The 21,532-nt window shown below is 43.0% G+C and overlaps 1 protein-coding gene across 2 annotated transcripts in view; it reads left to right on the forward strand.

The window, feature by feature from the left end:
- trak1a (trafficking protein, kinesin binding 1a) overlaps positions 1–21,223 on the forward strand; it is a 33,064-nt gene extending 11,841 nt beyond the window's left edge. The window contains exons 1-15 of one of the 2 annotated variants that reach the window (XM_053881227.1): positions 2,712–3,314; positions 10,651–10,727; positions 12,119–12,235; positions 12,318–12,418; positions 12,693–12,801; positions 13,933–14,011; positions 14,079–14,209; positions 14,284–14,358; positions 14,589–14,726; positions 14,790–14,866; positions 14,933–15,172; positions 15,244–15,572; positions 16,748–17,173; positions 17,879–17,981; positions 19,033–21,223. In XM_053881227.1, the coding sequence (XP_053737202.1) occupies positions 3,227–3,314; positions 10,651–10,727; positions 12,119–12,235; positions 12,318–12,418; positions 12,693–12,801; positions 13,933–14,011; positions 14,079–14,209; positions 14,284–14,358; positions 14,589–14,726; positions 14,790–14,866; positions 14,933–15,172; positions 15,244–15,572; positions 16,748–17,173; positions 17,879–17,981; positions 19,033–19,882 (2,940 nt within the window). In that variant the 5' untranslated portion in view covers positions 2,712–3,226 and the 3' untranslated portion in view covers positions 19,883–21,223. Of the gene's footprint in view, positions 1–2,711; positions 3,315–10,650; positions 10,728–12,118; positions 12,236–12,317; positions 12,419–12,692; positions 12,802–13,932; positions 14,012–14,078; positions 14,210–14,283; positions 14,359–14,588; positions 14,727–14,789; positions 14,867–14,932; positions 15,173–15,243; positions 15,573–16,747; positions 17,174–17,878; positions 17,982–19,032 lie in introns of those variants that run through there. The other variant, XM_053881225.1, reaches the window with a different exon arrangement.
- The last annotated feature ends 309 nt before the right edge of the window (positions 21,224–21,532 follow it).

The raw sequence follows: 21,532 nt of genomic DNA on the forward strand, positions 1-21,532 counted from the left end.
ACCATCATCTTCAATAATTCAGCTTTGGCCTCATGTCTGTGCGAACAATGACTCAGACTGAGAAAGGTGATTCTAAAAATGGCTCCAGCTTGTTATAAATAGGCTGACCAAGAACCTGACCACTGTGCCCCATGTCTCCTCGGTCACATGAGGGAAGTGCAAGGTCAGTGAACGCCACACCGGCGATTTAATCTCTGTTTAATTTGAGTAATTACTCCAACCTGTTTCATCGTAATGTGTTGTCTAGGTGTGGACTACTGACTACACACTACAAATTAAGTGAGGAGTCACTCCAGGGTTGGATCAGAATAGTTAAAATCAAGCATAAGCGTGACAAGTTGTCACAGTAATGCTTAATGTTTGTAATCGTAATCTTTTGTTGCAGCATTCACCAGTAATAATAATGGTAATAATAACAATAAGAATATTTGCGGTAAAGTTATATGTACCAGGGAACATTATAGATTAACTTATAAGCATTGTTGTGATTGAAAACCCCTCCATTTTAAGCAGTGTTCTGCGAGACCACTGCTTCCTTATCAGCAAATATCGTACATTCCTCTTTACAGCTGAGCTTTTATAGCTTTTTTACAGCTTGTATCATTGTGTTTCCAGTTGCATAGTAGGCCAAATAGTTTGCTTTGAAATGGAAGAAAATCAATTGTTGAAAGTGAAAGCACCATGAGCTGAAACTGATTTTCCAGTTTGTCCATTTCTACTATCAGACTGTACAACTGTAATGTACCGGTCTCCCTCTTCTTTATGAAAATTAATGTCCAATTAAATATCTTTTTTAAATATGGTCACCGGATATGAAGTAATTTGGGTGACTTTCTTTTGCACACTCTGATTTCCTCCCACAATCCCAAATTATTCAGGGGTTGAACTCTTGTCTGTAGATGTGTGTGTACTTGCACTTCTATCTTTGTGAGGTCCGAGATGATTTTTTTAACCGACAGAGAGACAACATTATTGCAAAGTGTGGGCATTTCAGCCGGTCTTCACTTCGTTGATCTTCATTTTGAGGGTTAAAACTTCAAAATAACTGGGTCGTTATATTGGGTTTTAGTTTGGCTCAGACTCCTGGATAAGGTTAGCCATTTGTTATGGATGGTTAGGTTTAGGGTGAGAGGCCAAGGAAAGCATTATGTCAATGACAGTCCTTGCTAAGATAAAAAGACCAACATGTTCTTAAGTATATCTATCCTGGTGGGGTCCAATTCTGGGGAATACACCCTCTTGTGGTGCCCTTGGGCATTTGTAGGGCTCTTTTGCTGGAACCCACAAGACTAAGCCCCAATTGGAAGATGAAAACATCAAAATAACTTCAGTTTGGGTTGAGAGTCATGGTTAAGTTTAGCCATTTCTTTTGGATGCTTAGGTTTAAGGTGAGTGGCTGGGGAGCGCATTATGTGTATGAGCGGTCCCCACAAAGATGTGACAAAACTGTATGCGTGTCCGTGTGTGTGCGTGCGTGCACGTCCGACCCTCCGTCCGTCCGTCCTGCCCCCGGCAACACAGTTATAGCATTAAGCAGAAAATAGCTTATAGCTATGCGGATAGTTTGTCATTCAAGCCTTTAAATAGGAGGAAGTTGTGATAATTATTTCTCAGGAGATTGAGTCTTGTGATCGACCCTCAGATATTTGCATTTTTGAGAGACAAGAAAAGAAAACTTATTTCTGAACTGCTCTCCAGTGTGTGTTAGTCATAATCATGAGTCAGGGTTATTATAGTTTGCGATGGACAGATTGTGCCAAAGCACATTTAGTCTGTCTTCCAGAAATATCGGTGCATCCTGACATCCAAACTTCAGTTAGTTGAAATAGAGCCGTGCTGTCTTGGTATCTGGCACTTGGGAAGCTTTTTTTTTTTTTTTTTTTCAAATTTTTTTGGGCACATTACTTCATTAACTGCCTGCAATCTCGATCATCTTTCAGCAGTGGTGCTCTCATCAATGATGATCCAATATGAACTCTCATGCAATGTCTCATCATGTCCTCGTACAGCTCTATTTTTATATTGGAAATCTTTGTCTCTCAAAAAAACCCTGCCTCCAGTGACCCTGATATGCTGAGTCACGTTTTTAGTTGCCTTGTTCGGCATTAAAAATGCAAATGACACGTGAAATTTACACAGGATTTCTGTATCATGTCTGATGCCCAATACAAGGTTCTGTTCTTAAAGTTAGCATTATTTGTTAGCGCTGCTTGCTTGATATCGCATCAGAAGTTCAAGTGTCGTCCCTGAAGCAGGAGACATGTACCTGTTAAATTAAACATGTGCACCTGAGTGACCTTTCTTTGCCGACAAATGATGTGAGCTGATGTGTTGACTTGAATAATGGATGTTGAACAGCATTCTTGGCACTTTTAAGAGCCTGCACGTGCGCTCATTTAAATAAAACCCCGGTAACTTCCTGTTGCTGCCCGCTAAACACCGGCAGCTTCATTCATGCTGGATTTGCCACGTCACCTCTGCCAACTTCACTGCTAGCTCTTTTACAATCCTCCGGCCTCGGAGTCTGGGCTTGCTGCCATGGCAACCACGCAGAAGGACAAGGCAAGGAGGGGAGAGTTGCTGATGTAGACAGAGTGGGTGGGAGCAAGCTGGTGCGTCGCCCGTCCCATTGGCTGTTCACTGTTGCTACTCCCGCCCACCTCAGCGTGTCATGAATGTCATCACTCTTGCTGCAAAACCCGTGACTGCTGCTGCTGCTGGTGCTCACACTAGCTTTGTCACTGTGAGATGCTGGAGTACCTGTGCTAGCTGTGGATGTTATGAAAGCAGACATCCTGTTTGACTTCAAGACTGATGGCTAATCCAGTCTTTGAGGGCTTCTGGAATAGGAAGTAGGAAGATGTCTCCTGGAGCACTGAAGAAGCAGGAAGACGGATTAAGAATGGGAAATGTTAAGTAACTGAGGACTCAAAATGCTGGCAAACTGCAGATCAAGTTTTTACTCCTGCTTACGGCTGATAATGCAACTGCTGTGGATTATGACACTGAGAGTGGAGAGCACAACAAACCTGGAGGACATGGCAGGCAAGGGTTTCTGCTGAAGATCCAACATCACATCCTCAGAAACCAGGAGAAGTGTGACTTGTGATGGAAAGTTGCAGACAAATAGAAGCAACTATGAACTTTCTTGGTTCCTGAAAGCGATGTTGCAGCAGAGAATGCTGGGAATTTACAAACACCACTGCTGTGCATTGGGTCTGTGAGGATGAAGAGGCGAGGTTACACTCGGGGACAGAGGTTTGTCAAGGCCGACTACTATGAGCTGGACTGGTGCTACGATGAGTGTGTCGATGGTAAGATGATTTTAACGCAGAACCGAGACAGTCATCTGTTATCAGTTTGTCAACAGTAACACAAGATGTGATCAACAGGAACTTTTTGTGTGCTTTTTCAAGTTGTCGACAGATTTCTGTTTTTGGATTTTTTTTTCCAGGAATAATCCTTTAATTATGATAACATACAAATTTTGAAGCCATACAGAACTTAATGGGTTTCTGGGAAGAGGGAAGCCTAGGCCTCTTTGGTCCTGCTGCTGCCCCCTTGACCCAACCTCAAATGTAACAAGGGGAAATTGTTTTTCTGCCACAAAATACGTTCATTTAGTAGTTTTGAATTTGTTTTTAAACCTTCTTTGCTCATTCCTATGTTGTGATTTTGTTTTATTTATTTGCATAAGTGAAAAGTGTAACACGTATTTACATCAGTGTTAGCCACTGTTTTTTTATTTTAACTTTTTTTGGCTATTGATCAAAACAGCTTACCAGACACTGTTAAAACTGCAACGAAGAGTCAGATTAATGGTCATAGAAAATTACATTAAAGGCGCTTTAAGTCAAAGTTCATTAGCATATTCTGTACATGAAATATTTAATAGCTTCTTACAAGCGTTTATATCATGCACAGATTAGATTAAACCCTTCAGCGATGGAGTCTGCCAGTCTTTGTATTGTAACATGACTTAAGTAGATTAAAGATTACCCGAGACTTACAGTACATCAGAGCATGTGGAAGTGGATATTTGAGTCACCTTTTTTCACTAGTATAGTTTTTTTTTCTGTTCCTGTTCCTAATACTTTTTTGTGAGTCGAAATGAAAGGGCGGAAAATATTTTACAGTATTTCTGATGGGATTTGAATACGTTGGCAGTTGAAATCGTCGATTTCCATGCCGTGTGGTTGCGCACTAAAGCATTTAATTGTTTTGCCCAGGAGGATGGTGCCGATTTGCTGGCGCCAGCCCCAGGTTTGTTTCAGAGCTGGTTATTGTTGCGTTAATAATCCTTACATCCTGTGTGGAGAGCCAAATGATCAACAATCACACTGAGACAGCTCATCTGTCATGTGACATGTGCGACCCGACAGCCGGATGGTTTGTTCGCAGCTCCTGCTGGTTATGATCCACATTACATAATTGACATTATACTAGCGACCTGCTGGTGACACTGGAGGATGCTGTCAGGTGAATTCAGATAGTGCCGTTGCATAGAATGATTGACAGGATGAGTGGATGATATTTCCGTATTCATGGGATTAAAGTCAGCGCGGTGCTGCCGGGCGGTGTGTCAGGGACACTGAGGAGGAGTTACATAACAGAGGCAGCTGTGCACCTTCTTAATGCAACACACTTGCTCCATTTCTGCTGCTGCTGCTGCTGTCGCTGATGTTCCCAAAACATCATTCCCACAGCCACTGCCATGACCAGAGAGCACCACCTTTGAAGAATCTCTTCTTCAAGGAACAGGAATAGCACACAGCTGGTTTTATTCCGAGCAGACAGTTGCAAGTGGGCTGGTTTATTTTTAGCTCAGTATTTTGTGGGCTGCGTGGTGCTCCAGCTGATGTATTAATAACAACGTGTGAATTATCCTGGCTGGTTCGGAATCCAACCAGGAAGTAGGTCTGTTCATGAGTGACTTCTGTTGAGCTATTTTTTTATTAAGCTACTTTTATTAATCTTATTGCTCAATACGTGTGTCTACGTTATTTTATGGACCCGGAAATCTTCATCTCAATTAATGTATAACCATGTCTTTTCTGATATCCATCTGAATTACTAATCTCAGCTGGTGGTGTCACAATGTAATGGCTCACAAGAATGACAGGATACATTTCCAGCTTCTCTTGGTTGAAGGATTTCTGATACAAAGACGGCTTCTGGTCAAAGTTCACATGTGACGCGGTCGATATGAAACGGACATGGTACGTGCAGAATAACATGCAGGAGTTGCCTCACGCTGGATTCAAACCCAGAACTGTCTTGTTTGGGTTTTACATCTGTATCAGCCTTTAGCAGTCATGAGCACAGATCACAGATCATGCTGCAAAGGTCACTCAATGGTTCTGAAGCTGTTCCTCATACTATTCCAGTATGAAGACAAATATAAAAATATATTTTAAACTTCAGTCTGCAGTTTAATCGGTGGTGTGATGAGCTCTACTGCATGGATTTGCAGTTGCTCTTTTTAGAAATGTTCATGATGGATGCTGTACCTCACTTCTTCATCAGTCGTATACGATCATCAGCCATAAAGTGTATCCACCTGACTGGAGCTTTCATTGTGACTGAATGTGGGCAAAGTTGATGTGAGCGATCAGGAGAGAGGACGAACCACACAGGCCCGACTGGATCCAGTCCCGCATCTCTTTGTTGTATTAATGGCCCCATTGAGTGGAACTGGTCAAGTGTGTGACACAGCGCTGAGCTTCGGTTCCAGTAATTAATGGTTGAGAAGCAAATAATGAGCCAATGATTATGGCAGGTTGAATGTGGATGTATTCAGTTAGAAGGAATGTGGCCTAACTAGTTCAGTTGATGCCCGGTGACCTGCAAGGACCAAAATAAGTGCCTGTTACTTATTTAGGGAAAACCTGTTTTGAGACTGTGTCCGTACTTTCATCTCGATTCATGCATGTGTGAGAGTGAGATGCTGGGACACTGTGCTGCTGTAACAATTGTAAGCGATGCCACGCTGCTACGTGCTGCGGTGCCAGACATTGAATTAAAAATAAATAACTAAGCATCTGCTGGCTGTGGTCGTAAGTACGGGTGGACCTAAGTTGAGCAGGTCGTAAGTGGGATGTTACTTGTATATGTTCACCTATCTGTGTTTTGTTCCAAACACTGCCCTCCTTTCTCAACTTTTATTTGATGATCTTAAAGGAATTCTTTGTTTATAGTCAACCCTGACACCACAAGGAGGATTTGATTCTATCATTTCCCATTGCTGTATGTGTAACTCCTCTAAAGGTTGTGCTACAGCATCTAGAAACCCCAGCTGAAAGCAGGGAAGTGTTGAAGTCACTTGCACAGAGCAGATTCCAGTTACTGTAACTCCTGAAATAAAAATAAAACAATTCAAATGGTTTCTGAGGGAGCTGTCTTGCAATGATGATGGTCTTGACAGTTGTTTATTAAATTCTAAAATCAGTCGGAGAAAGTTTTATTTCAGCGAGAAGTCGTTGTTGCACGTGGTCATGACCCTGAAGCAGTCAACGACCACTCTGGCTGCTATTTGACTTGAATCCCTCACTTATTTTATTCATGTAATTTAAGTGTTTCTCCTATGTTGTAAAATTGAGAGCTCCACGTGTGTAGTTTTGATTTTTCCCTTAAAACACTCTCCAAAACTGACAATAACAGTGAATAAATGCCAGCTGTTGAAAATGTAGCTTATCTGGCAGACATTTCTAAACAAAACCCTGGTGTGCTGTTTATGATGGTGGTATTTAAGAGCTCATCTAAGCAAACATTAAAACGATGATATGATTTAGACACAATAAAATATAGGCAGTATCCTTGACAGTATCTAGACTTTGTTCGGCTGCGCTGATCTAATTGCCCCCTGTTTGCGAACTCCTCTGTTTATGTGATACAAAGCCTCACTCACAGCTTGCGTAACAAAACAAGCACCTGTGATGATGGTGACACGCTCCTCCCTCAAACAGGTGACACCCAGCGTTGTTTGCCCTTCATGGCCCTGGTGATTTGGACTGTACCAAGTTCCCTTTGGGAGCGAGACAAGCCTGAACCTCTCAGCCGTGACCCCGGCTAGCTTTACATTTGCGGGTCATTTGTCTACATGTCTTCTCAGTGAAATGATATTTACAGCCTCGGGGACAGGTTTCCTGGTTTCAAAGTCGCCTCCCTTCATTGGCAGTGAGACGTCCCAGGCAGATCTCTGACCTGTCACCAAAGAGATGGGTGGAGTCACTGGGTCTCCGGTGTCTGATTGTTAGTGATTCACATTTGAGCTACTGTCTTCCATGGAACAGACACTTTCAGCTAAGAATAGACCATGGGGCTGTTTGGAGCAACCTGGTGTGAACAAACACACTTTTCATTCTGCATCACTTGCGGCTTCAGACAGATTAGCTATTAATTCATTGAGGGAAACACACCCAGGGCAGGTAGCAGTCATGGACCTGCAGGCTTTGTGGTGTAAAGGTTAGGGCCAGTATCAGGCGGCAGGATGGCGCATGCTGCTGGTGAGGACCGGCTGGACACCTCAAGTCAGCAGGACCACCAGACGGTCTATGTTTGTTTGTCTGGTGAGCACGAGGAGCAGGAGGAGGAGGAATATGTCTCTCTGCCAAGCCATGAACCTACAGATGATGAAGAGGAGCTTGATGAAGAGCAGCAGATTCTGGATGAAGGTAGTCCAGCAACTTGTTTAGAGTTGAGATGCCGCTAGTGTGTTGGCTACACCTGAGTTTCGTGGTAGGTTAGTCAGGTCATTTATGTGTACGCTAAATATTAAAACATTGGATCACTGTGTTGACGTTGTTCGAGTGGCCTTAGTTTGGTGTCCATATACCATTAAATACTGTTTAGGTTGAGGCTTAGTTGCGCGTCCCGTTAGGAATATATCTTTTGATAAATGAATTATTAAGGCTTGTTAAGTGAATTAAGGTGGGCAATGTGAGGGCTGCTAATTGAGTTTCACGCTGCGTTTGAGGTTTTAATTGTGTCAGTTGTCGTGGAGTTTGTTGTCACTGAAAGTAGGTTGCTCAGTGACTGTCAATATTTTGAAACGGTCCACACTTTCACAGTGTCATTGTTAACTTTCACTGTGTGGTCAAGTGTGATGGTTTTCCTCTGGAAGAAACATCTCACTTTACTTGAAGAAGAATAATTAACATTTAGTTATATTGCTGTATGAACCTAAAGGGAACTTGAAGATTATATTTTCATGCAACAAAAATTATACAAATTATTATAAAAATTAGCTAAACACACACTGTGGAAAGATACTTGCCATTTTCATTTATTTTTAACTGCATTCTTTCTCTACAGCATTATTTTTCATTTTAGGTTTTATTATTATTATGCATTTTGTTTATTTACAAAATAAATTTGTAATAAAGAATACATTTTTTCGTTTTTGTATAAGCACATGCTCTCAATGAGAGCATAAAAAAGTGACTGATGGCATTTGATGTTTTGGCATGCTTTTAAACATGTACACTGTAGCGTTCAGCCTCACAATATAACAAGTATAATTGCTCTTTTTTCACACTATCACTATCATACTAACTGCTAAGAAGGGTGGAATTAAAATTATATTTTCTTGTCCTTCATGTTTTCCTTCATGGTATGCTTTGACATAACGTGAACATTTTTTAAAATTATTTATTTAGCTTTCTACTGAACCCTTTTCTCTTATTTGTGATGTAAACAGACTTATTTGCATCTTATTTTAAGTGGATTATATTTTACCCTCTCTTTTTTCCACTCATCTCTTCTTCTGAAATCGTTTGAAGGATCTACAGTTTTATCTAGATCAATACAGTTCATAATGTGCCCCCCTTATAACTGGAACTCCACCTATGTTGTATTGAAAACACACTTAAAGGGCTGCTTATGATCATAGTAAAACTTCAGAAATGTCCTACTATGAAAATCTGTCTGATCTTAACCAGAAACTCTTGCTGATGTTACATTTTAATCAGCCTATTTTAAATCACTGCTGGTAAAGTCCCAGCTTGTGCCAAGTGGTTTTATCTCTGAGCAAATAAAAGTTTTATTCCCCCAGTTTATCAACTGAAGTGTGGGATGTATTGTCTTTCTTTGTTTATATGGGTTTAACTGTTACTGTTACCACAGAAACACTATTTTGACTGGGCATTTCATCTCGTGTGTGGTTTTCCAATAGGTCAATCTCAGTATTACATTTACCGGCACTGCAGTTAATAATGAAAACTGACGGAATATCAGCGCCTCCTGTCAGTTTTTGTAGCTGTAGCAGCTCCAGTGCTTTTAAATGTATGGAAATGTTACATTTGCATTGGCCTGCGAGTCCTCGTGCTCTTCAGCTTGGAAGGATTTAAACTGAAGTTTGACTGTTTATGCTCCCATTTACTTTTTCCTTCCTTAATTCCATCTTGGACATTGAATAATGTTCCCAAATTAACAGTGCGACCATACTTTTGAGTCACTAAGGATAAATGTGTTCCATAAGCTACTATGAAAACCCCGAACGGGTCAATAGTTTATGACTGTCGTTCATCCCTTGTGTTGGTCTTGGAGGGAAAAAAAGTTAGAATTTGAAGTTTATCAAGGGAGAAATTTTGTTTCCAAAATGGAACCATATGATGCACAGATCACATTATGGTCAGATTAAGACAGGGAATTAGTCAAGCCTGACAAAACTGTAAGAGCATTTGCATGTGCACTAATACTATACATATATATGACGGAAATGTGTGTGTGTTGACAGCGTTGTCATAGATCACAAAATTTAACACAGAGATTGGGATGAAAACTGTGCATCCTTCTGTGGTTAGCAGCCAGACAAGTAGTTTGGTGTGTCGACTCGTACTTGGTTTCTCACTGTCTGTGGACCCTGTATGAGCTGGCTGTAGTGGCTGAGAGGAGAAACCTTTTGTGTCCTCCCAGCAGATTACTGAATTTAGTAATGGAGCTAATATCTTGGAGAACAATCGTGTAATCCCAACTGCATGAATCAGATTAATATTGTAAAATTCCAGGCTCATAACCGACTGCGTGGTTTGTTCAACTCTGTATCGTGAAAGTTGTAAGACAATAAATAGTGACACTCAGTACTAATCTCTGTTATTTCACTTTAAGTATGTTTTATGTATCAAATGATTCTCCTCCAGTATTGATGGTTGCTTTGATTTGAGATTTTATTGAACCATGACAAGGACAGATTGGATTTGTGTTCATTTACAACGATAACACTTTTATGAGGAAGGACTGGGAGAATTATGTACCTGAGAAAAAGGGTGTGGTCCTTGTCTGACTTTGATAACTTGTCTTTGTTGGTATGTGTGCCACATCATGGATCACTAAAATCGATTAGGTATGTTTGAAAGTGCTTTCCGTCACGTCCAACAGAAGTCACCAAAGGCTTATCTTTTATGAAAGCACAATGATCCGGTGTCACTGTTGTACAGGGTTTATTGAATATCGAATACCTTTAAAGTATTTTTTCTTATCCCGTTCGGACTCAGCCTTCATCATCCTTTAAGTCACTTATATCTGATAATTCTCCATACTTCCAAAACTCTCCTGCATGACCAATGCTTTTAAGTGATCTACTTTTTGCCTTAACAATTTCCTAACTGATGATGATGACGATGATGATGATGATCTCCTCTGTGCCCACAGTGTTGTGTGCGGACAGAGTGGGCCAGATGACGAAGACTTACAGTGACATTGATGCTGTCACTCGACTGCTGGAGGAGGTGAGACAACACAGATTATGACTCATTACTTTTGATTTGAGTCTGAGGAAATTAAGTGGACATTTGTTTTACTAAGTAGAAGCAGTAAAATTGTGAACTGTTCTTCTTTCACCGTGTTATTCCTTGTTCATCTATAAAGAGAAAATAATACTCTAAATAATAATACTATTTACACTAATACTCCCACGGTCACCACCTTGACTAAACCCTGTTGCGCTTTTTTTTTTTAAATTTTTGAACAATTCAATTTTGTTTTTAGATTAGCAAAATAGAGGCATTAAAATCACAACACTCAGATTGCACAAATCAAAGGCACTCTGAGGGCGAGGAAAGCACCACCTCCCCCTACCATCCTGCGATTCGCAAATTTGTACACCGGTGTGATGTGCGGAGGGAGTTGCAGCAATATCAGCGAATAATGAGCGATTAATGTAAACGAAGGACTTCAAATCCTACTAGCTTAGTGCAACACTGCTCTGCATTTGTATTCGGTTCTATTAGTATTCTATTAGTAGTGTTCCAGAAGCGTGTCTGTGACTCAGATGAAGTGAAAAACGCTGTTCTTGTTTGCTATGACGAGATGTAACTGAGCAGTTTTTGTTTTCTTGGTACATGCACCCGTTTGTGTGTGTTTGCAGCTGTCTCTCATTGAGTGTAATTTACTTGTGTTCTTGTTTTGTCTATGTTAAGTAATGTGTGTTCACTGGTTACATGCGTATAACACAACTGACATGGTAAGAATTTTGTGGTGCAGCTGACGCTGTGACGGTTACAGTGATGCCACCTGCGGATGCGTTAAAGCTGAAGGAATGAAACATCCTACCTGTCTTGTGTATAACTCACTACTATCTCAGTTATGGGCCTGGCACGTCATACGAAGCTGCCAACTCCAATATCATATGAGTTACGTTACTACATCCCAAGGTCATTCATTTTAATTTCACTTAACTATGTTGTTTGTGCTGCTTGTTTTTATTTAAATTAAATTGTAGAGCACAATCTATAATGCAGTGAGTGGACTTGATGTGTTGACGCTAAACTGGCAGTGATTCAACTTGCTGCTCCAGAAGATAGAAATGAAACATAATTGTAATAAACACTGGGCTGTACATATGCAAAGCATTATCGATTCCACTTCAAATTAAGACCTAAACATGAATTTAAAAAACATTGGAATAAAAACATGGAGTGTTATGAAGTTATGCAGAACAATTATTGTTAGCTTATTTTTTTTAAAAGTTTTCTGTATGTATTCACAGTGCATCATATATGCAAAACACAGAAGTGTCTGCCTTGTTGTTTGTCAAGCCCTGCTTCAGTGTTTGATGGTGTTCTTTAAAAGAATTGAGATTTGGTGCGGTACATGACAGTCGTTTCTTTGGTGGCTACAGAAAGAGCGAGATTTGGAGTTCGCCGCTCACATAGGACAGTCTCTTCTGAAGAAGAATAAAGCCCTGAGCGAGAGGAACGAGCTGCTGGAGGAACAAGTGGAGCACATCCGAGAGGAGGTGAGCTATGCCACGGACATGGAGTGAACACACTGTTCCGTCAAAGGATTCTCACCTCACTCTCCTCTCCTCCCACTTCCAGGTTTCTCAGTTACGTCATGACTTGTCGATGAAAGATGAGCTCCTGCAGTTCTATACCAACGCAGCTGAAGAGAGTGAGGGGGACTCCTCCACTTCCACGCCGTGAGTCTCCTCCCATGTTGTTACATAAGTATGGACAAGCTAGGTTTCAGGATTTATTTGTTATCTCCTTTCAAAATATCATTCAAAAAGACAAACAAATTAAATAAACACAAATAAATTTAAAAGGAAAAAATATATGTCGCGTTGTTGTATAAGCAGAAGTGTTCAGTGTGAGAAAAACATAGTGGCTTATAGTCCAGAACTGTATTTTCATGGTTTTCTACTGAGTGTCTTTCTGAATCATGATAAAACCATGTTGCATGTGTGTTGACAGCGTGCGTCCCATTGAACACAGTACATCAACACCAAATTTCTTCCCCCTGGACTCCTTGCAGAAGAAACTCAAAGAGCTGGAAGAGGAGAATAAATCCCTGCGCTCTGAGGTTTGTATGGTCACTCACTCTTTTAGACCCTCATTTATTCATGGACTCTCAGGTTTCCCCTACATGTAAACAATCGTGGCGCACTGCCAGAGGTTACACGAGAGCTGCCACGCCTTCTCTTTAAAGATGAAATCACATGTGATCAAACTTATTTAAACAAAGTTGAATCATTGAAACAAGCAGATCATGGAGGTGGACAGGGACATGACGATTATCAGGGTGTTTTTTTCCCACGGAAGTATCCTATATATCCTATCCTATAGAATAATGAGTGAAGTTATTTTAAAGGTGGTTAAGAGAGTAGTGATTTGATTTTGCCTGTGTTCTGTAGGTTCGTCAATACAAATGTTAAACAGGAAGAAGCCTGACATTTTTACGTTGTAAAACACTTCATGCCATCCAGTCACAATAATGGATCAACTTTCATCTGACTGTGGAGAAGAAATATGGCTTTACATATCTTTTTTCATTATTTTTTTTAGCGTCTTCTTCATGGCGTGTGGGTCGTGTTATAGAAGCGCTGGACGCTACTGCCATCTGCTGTTCGTTTGAAGTCATTAAACATTTAATATCATGAGCACGAAATACATCAATGAAATCTGTTCTGTAAAAATATTGGGTAAAAACTAGGGACGATCCATTCAGGATTTTTGCTGCTGAAGCTTTGCTATGTCCGTGAAATATTTACATACTGGCCGCTTGTAGCGGGACTCTGAGACAGATAGCACTGTATACATGTAAGTTTCCACTCCAGACGTTTTTAAAAGTTTCAGATTCAGGTGGCTAATTCTCCTAATGATCCAGTCATTTCAATCTCTGTGTAAATGACACCTGTGAAAGGCTGGTCGTGAAGCTCTGTGAAATTAATTTTGCTTTGGCATTCACCGATCACGCTGAAATCGGTCGATCAGGACCAATCGATCGGCTCATCCCCAGTAAGAACAAATACAATGGGGAGGGAAATGAGTTACTTCCTTAACTGTGCCGTGCTGAATGTACAGGACATGTAAAAAGTGAAAAAGAAATCCGACCCACGTGAACATTTCTCCGTATGTTAGTGTTTCTCCGTTATGTGAATAGCGTAAAGTAGCGTCTTGGAGTGTCTCTAGTCAGCCCTCTGTTCCCTTCCAGGCCAGCCACTTGGAGACAGAAACCATCACGTATGAGGAGAAGGAGCAGCAGCTGGTTAACGACTGCGTCAAAGAACTCCGTGAGTGTTGCATCCGCTCCAGCCGCGTCGCTGCTGTGACAGGTCTGACACTTGGCTGTCGCCACAGGTCATGCCAACCTGCAGATTTCATCGCTGTCTGAAGATCTGGCCCGGAAGACTGAAGATGTTTCGAGACAGCAGGAGGAGATCACACACCTCCTGTCGCAGATCGTGGACCTGCAGAAGAAAGCAAAGCTGGTACGCTGTGTCCTCACTAACATTAGCTTTAGCAGATGCATGTTGTCAACACAGGTGGTTTGTTTTTTTTTCAGTACGCTGTGGAGAACGAGGAGCTGACTCAGCACCTGGGAGCTGCCAAAGATGCTCAGCGACAGCTCACAGCAGAGGTGAGATCTTCACGTCACATTGGGTTCTTTAAACTCAATCCCAGGGCCCACAAGATTTATATAATATAATATAAATGGTCCAAGACAGTGATTTCAATGAGTCCCGTGATGAACTGCTACAGTAGAAGACCTCAATTTTGCCAATGCAACCCCAAAACTGACCAATAGGGCGCGGTATCACCTCAGAAATGATAAAAGCCTCACTCTCACCAGTGTCTCTTTCTTTCCAGCTGTGTGAGCTGCAAGACAAGTACGCCGAGTGTATGGAGATGCTCCGTGAAGCTCAGGAGGAGCTGAAGAACCTGAGAAATAAAACGCTCCCGCTGAACTCGCAGAGACGGTTCCACTCTCTGGGAATGTTCCCGATGGTGAGGAATAGGCACGGTTTGTGAAATGTGCCAAATGTAACGTTGAATTTTGGGAACCTCCAGGACTCTTTGGCAGCCGAAATTGAAGGAACTATGAGGAAGGAGATCCAGAATGAAGATCCTGATGTAGAGGAGCAGAGGTGAACATACCATAATGAACAGCTCGCTCTTCAAACTGGTGTTCAATATTTCCTATTCTTCTGCAGACTTCAACCAAAGCGCGTCTTCCAGACTGTGAAGAACCTGAACCTGATGCGCCAGCAGCGTTCTTCATTGGGCCCCTCCCCCCTCAACATCCCGGGATCCAATCAGACCTCTTGTTTCACCTCAGGACGCTCCAGCCGGGTCAGCACCCCTCGCCCGGGCTCTGTGTACGCAAGCGAAACAGGAAGTGGGATGATTCTGGACAACAGGAGCAGCTGCTTCACGGGTTCTCCGGAGGACGGGTATGAGTTCAACAGAACGTCTCACAATGGCTGAAATCTGGGCGGTACCTAAATACGTTCTGTGTGTTTAGGTCAGAGGACTCGAACAAGCGACCCCCTGGCACACCTGGCACGCCCGGCAGCAGGGACTTGGAAGCAGCATTGCGCCGGCTCTCTCTCCGTCGAGACAACTACCTCTCAGAAAAACGCTTTTTGGAAGAGGAGAGAGAGAGGAAGCTGTCTTATCTGGCCAGGGAGGACGAGAAGGAGGGCGTGGACAACAGCGGAGGTCCCGGCACACCGACAGAAAGCCTGCTGTCCTTCTACTCCCATCCGTCCCTCGGCAGCATCTGGTCAGGATACTCCTTCACCTCGCGGTCCTACCTGCCGGAGAAGCTGCAGATAGTAAAACCACTTGAAGGTGATTATTCCTCTCAGAGCAAAACGCCCTCAAATCCCGGTGAAAACAACCTAAACAAAGATAGCAGCACCACTAAACCTGTCAAACTGAGCCCCATATATTTGACTCTTCTTTCATCCCAGAATCTCAATTCTCCATTCTCTAATCCTCAGAAACAATATGTGATTTTTCATAACCACAACCAATCACAAATCCTTCTAAGTCCCTCGCACGATTCTCAGCGGAGCTCCGACATGAGGACTTCAGAGTCCAAAGGTCGACTGGCCTCACTCGCTGGGCTGCTGGAGGTTTTGGAACAAGACGGAAGCTTGAACTTGCAACACTCGTTTTACTTCAGACACACTCAGCCCCACTGCTGGTTCCAAACTTAGAGCACAAGCCACTTTTACAGACGCTTCATTCTCGCCTAAAGCAGCGCGCAAAATTAAACTGTGCTTCCTGCGACACCTACTGGTGAGAGCGTGAACTACAAACATGCAAATGATTTTAAATTGTAGCAGTGCGTGGCATTTCAGTGAATATTGTTACAGTGTGTCAATTAATAGGACTTCAAAAAGTAATACAAAAGAAAGTGTTTTATTGGTCACGTTGCATCTAAACATAAAATGAATTTAACTGAAAGCAGTGCTAAGTTTCAGTGAAGAAGTTTGAGCTGAAGTGAATAGTTTAAAAATAGTATTACAGAATACAGATAATTGCAACTGAACAGAAAATGACTGCTCTTTGTGCCACGTTCATTCATTCCTCATGGTGCCATTGTTCTTCTGTGTCCCTGCTCATTCTGTGTTTGTGTTAATAAAATGACACATTTTCCCTCAGTTTTCTTTTCCTCTCATTCTTTCTTTATTTTGCTCTGATATGAGCTTGGTTCATACAGCATCACACCTCTTTTTGATCCGTTTTACTTGAAGTCGAGTAAAATGTTCTATTTTTCTGTCCCACCTCTGCTGCGGCACCACTTCCTTCTCGACACCATCCTTTCAAACGACTCTCAATTCCTCGAAATAACACACCAAAAACTAACTAAAGCATATTTTAATGCCATTAACTGTATGCACAACTGCTCTGCTGGTAAATATAAATAGCAGATGAATTGAAAAGCTCTGGATTTTTGGCTTTTGAGAGAGACTCTAAGCATGGTGTAATAGTTCCGTTTCATCTGCTGTGTTTTCCAGGCTCTGCTACTCTTCATGCATGGCAGCAGTTGGCTCAACCTCACATGGGGGCTCTGCTGGACCACCGGCCGGGGGTGGTCACCAAGGGCTTCTGCACTTTAGCCCACGAGCAGGATGACCTGCAAGAGAACTGGCAGCTGGACCAACCAGAAGAGGACGACCTGTCTTGTGACGCCTTTTCCGGATTTTCCGTGGACAGTGCATCCACTTTGGATCTGGCGTGTTCTACCTCAACTCTCTCTGCCCCCTGCAACGAGTACTGTCCGAGCTTCCCTCATGAAGACAAGTCAGGAGACGCAGCTGAAGGCATGGCCAAGTCCCTCCCAACATCTGCCAACTCGTCTTTGCTCCTGTCATCTGCTGAGATGAACGGGCACGTGGAGATGAAGGACCTGCTCCAGTCGGGTGCAGTGGACCACCTGCCTGGTGAGGGAGCTTCATAGCAGCTGTCCAGACTTTTGGAGCTTGGGGATGGTCAGGGGGGAGAGGGAGGGTCTGAAGGAAACAACCCCAGAATCTGTAGATGCTCATGGTCCACACCCCCTCTTCACCGGAAGTCCGTGTGCCGCCATTGGTCCATCAAAACACAGTACATATTTTTTATTTTTTTGTTTTGCCTTTTCACTTTCCCTTTGTGCACATCTCCTCTTTCACTTTCATGAATCATCAAATATTTGATTTAAATTCACAACTTCTTCCTCTTCCATTGTCTCTGCTGGCGGGGTGTCCAATCTGCTGATGATGATTCGCTCACTCGCTCACGCAGCAGTTAAAGTCCATGTGTCAGAAAGTGAACGCGTACTTGCGTATCAGGTGTTATCGGAGCAGCTGCGCAGCTCACATGATCACATGACACTTGTGGCGCAGTTAATATTGGAGTGTAGGTCACCTCTGAGCTCCTTGTCTTTGAACTCACCCTATTGATTCAGAGCATAACAATCCTGCTGGGTGTATCTTTAAAACTGACATCTTTTCACTCAAAACTCAAGCTGTGATTCAAATTGAGGTCATCTGGTTTACAGTCACGATTCATTGCGGGATCTTCTTCTGCTTCAAGATTTTCTGAATTTCATTGACACTCATTACTTTCAACACTAACCAGCTGCATCTCTCTCTCTCTCTCTCCTCCAGTGAATTTCCCGGGGAAGTGTCAGTCCCACACCAGCTCCACCTACACCTTCACCACCTGCCGGATCCTCCACCCGTCGGATCAGCTCACCTCTGTGTCCCCAAGGTAACCAACCCATCCATCCATCCATCCATCCATCCATCCATCCATCCATCCTCCCATCCATCCATCCATCCATCCTCCCATCCATCCATCCATCCATCCATCCATTCATCCATCCTCCCATCCATCCATCCATCCTCAACATGCGCGTTGATAATGCAATCCTCTTTTGTTATTATTATTATTCAGTGGAAAACAGTTGTGTGAAGACATTTTACCCTCCTCCATAAATAAATACTTACCTCCGTGGTTTGTCAACGGTGGTATGTGGTAGCTCAACACTGGAGGGAAGTGTTTCCTGGATCTTGAGGGATTTTGACGTGAACTTTAAGCTGTGAAAACAACTACAAGTGAATCGTAATAATTCACTTTCAGACTGCACATTGAAACTGCGAATAGAATATTTATTTTGTCAAAATAATGAAGCCAAAGTATGTAGAACTTGGTGTCATTTATTTATTTTTCATCAAGATGTACATGAACCAAGTGAAGTCAGCATCAAATTAGAAATTATTATAAATACAGTTTGTAATAATGGCTTGTGGGTGAATTTTAGTGTCAGGTTTATCTGGTTTTGTTTCACCTTCAAGTTCCCCACATGAACAATAGACAGGAGATCACAATGAAATTCTGTGGATTTTGAGTGTCAGTCACATGACAGCAAGCAGGATGATGATTTGAAATGGTTTATATTTTACAGGTAACGTGGTTTGGTGCTCTCCTACTCTAAATAATTGGCGATTCCTCAGACAAATTCAATGTCTACAGAGTTATGATGGTGTGGTGAAGCCTTTTAACTCTTCCCGCCATGTGATTGGCTCTGGCAGGTCATGTGATAATAATGAGGAAGAGGAGGAGGAGGAAATGGAGTTGTGTCAGTGGTTTGTCATGGCCGGTGTGGAGCAGAGCCACTGATGCAGTTGGGATCGTGAGTGCGGCAGCATGGGCGTGTCACAACCAAAATAACTAACCCAAGCTTAGTTCAGCCTTCAGTCAGTGCTTCTCTTGCTGTCAGTCCTGGGGTGGATTTTCACTCTGTTGTTCTGTCCTGCAGCTCAGCGACGTCCACGTATCAGGCGAGCGTTTGCGTCTCCTCTCCGACGGCGTCCGCCTCCCCGCCGCCTTTCTCTGGACCACACACTCCGTCCTACACGCCCTCCTGCACGCCACGCCGCCTCTCTCTGGCTCTCTCCATGGCCGAGTCCTCCACCAACCTCAGAGACTCCACCAGGACCACCAGCACTTCCTTCGGGCTCGTGCGCCTCCTGCTGGAGCACGGCATCTCTGCGTCAGTGTACGACCCCCGCAGCTGGGACCGAGCGTCAGACGGTAGTGGAGCTTCTACGCCGGTGCCGCCGAGCGCTGACCCAGAAGGGGATGGACCTCAGCCGAGACGCCCGGACACCCTCCCCCTGCAGCCCTCCACTCCACCCAACTCCCCCTTTAAGTCGGCAGCCCGTCCAGTTTTCCACTTCAGCCCCTCCGAGGAAGAGCCGCCCTATGACGCCTTCCTCGCCTCCAAGCCGGCGCGTACCATTCTCAGAGAGGTTCTGGTGGAGGAGAGGGAGCGAGACCAGACTGAGGAGGACAAGCTGAACCTGGGACTCGTGGACAAGCTCAAACTGTTTCCCACTTTGTCGACTGCGAATGCTCTGCTGGCCCCCAGTGCGCTGGGCGGGGGGCTCCCGGCTCTGAATGTGGGTCTGAGGAGGAACAGAAGCTACCCTGCCATGGTGGGAGCTAGCATGGCCATGAAAGACCCCGGAGGTCCCCCCAGTACTGAGATACTCTTACCTCATACCATGCAGTTACAGGACGCAGTACCGCAACTCACCACTAGACACAGAAGAGCCAAGTCGAAGGAGGACTCGGCCAGCAATAATCCCGAGGACACGTGGACGTGAAACTGAGCGACGGTAGCTCGGAACACTGTGCTAGTGAGAACAGGGGTGTTGCCTTTCTCTTTGTCCAAAGTTTGTCCGTTAAGATGCTGTGTTGGAAATTAAAGACCCAAGTGTTGAAAGTACAGCAGCGCCACCATCATCTTTGCCAGTTCATGACGCAGCTAAACACAAAACACACTGTGGAACCAGGAATACAAAATAGCTGCTCGATGAGCTTCAACTATTGCAGTGTGTTATGGAACTTTTGGGCACAGTTCATGAACAGAACTAGTGAGAACTCCATCACGGATCATTGACCAATCAGAAGACACCTGAGCGCCGGTTGTAGCTGTGCAGGAAGTTGATAAAAAAAAAAAATCTGAAGGATTTTCATTTTAAAGATTCATAACCACAGGTCTATATAAAACACCTAAGTCTGCTTTTAAAAAAGGGATTTAATATGAAGCTTTACAAGACGATGTGGTTTAACTCACCCGATTTTACTTTCTGAAACAGTCACAGGTGTCATTCGTAATGTGCCAGCCAAAGTCCCAGTCAGGGTTTTGTTTTCATCCATGCGGCACTTGTATCTGTAGATCCAGGATGGAGGTGCCAGGATGAAGCACGAGCAAACTGGGTCTGGAGAAGGGACGGTGCCTAAAATAGTCGACTGTGTCTCTGTGTGCGTTTTTTATTTCATGTATTTCTGGCAGGTGGCTGCTTGAACAAGCTACCAGCCAAAACATGCTAATTTTTGTCTAGCGCTTTGGTTTGCGTGTAAATGCTCCGGTAAAACTTGAAGCTGGGAATCATTCGGAGTCCTGATGGCGACCCGTTGGCACTGCATCATGGCTGTCTCGTCGTTGTGAAGCACATATGTTGAGAAGTTCAACTCACAAAATGATGGCTTTTCCTTTATTTTCATGTCAAAAACGACAGACCTTTTAAACATTTATCGAGCACTTTCACCTGTAACTAGTGACGACTGAACCAGAGTACGTTGCTCTGACCTGCAGTGATTGACAGCCAGTGAATGTCGAAGCCTTATGAAACCCCTTAAAAAATGAGTATTTTACATGAATTTTATTCAGCTAAAAGTTATGATTCAGGCATCATGAAGTAACAGACTTCATATATGTGTGTGTGAAAGAGTGTGAGAGATGATCTGAATGTAAGTTATTAACGTGTGTGTACGTCCATATATGCCTTCATCTGAAAGGGAAACCTTGTAAATGTGTGTGTATATATATTCATGCTGACTTTTTTGAGAAATGTAACCACATGTTTAGAACTGAAATACTGAGTGAATCTGTTTCTGAACGGAACATATTTTATTCTACGCTGCAGAATGTTGTCAATAAAAGTAACAACCAAATGACTCTCTGTTTTTCACAAAATAAATTGTTAATGATACTTGAGTGGAAAAAAGACAAATCTAGTTTGTTGATGGGAATGTTTGGTGTGAACATCTTTACTGATCTGTAAATTATTATTCTATCGCCAAGGACTCTCTTTATTTATTTATCCCGCCCTGCACCAAAGTACTTATCACTTCAATAATTTAAACACATAAAAAATGGGTGTGGTGTCCAACTTCTTCAGATTCATTAAGGTAAAAATTTTGCAGCCAATTTTTCTCGCTGATATTTAACTGTGACCCACACAGCCTTT

This window comes from Synchiropus splendidus, chromosome 12 (genome assembly GCF_027744825.2).
Source record: "Synchiropus splendidus isolate RoL2022-P1 chromosome 12, RoL_Sspl_1.0, whole genome shotgun sequence".
NCBI classification, from domain to species: Eukaryota; Metazoa; Chordata; class Actinopteri; order Syngnathiformes; family Callionymidae; genus Synchiropus; species Synchiropus splendidus.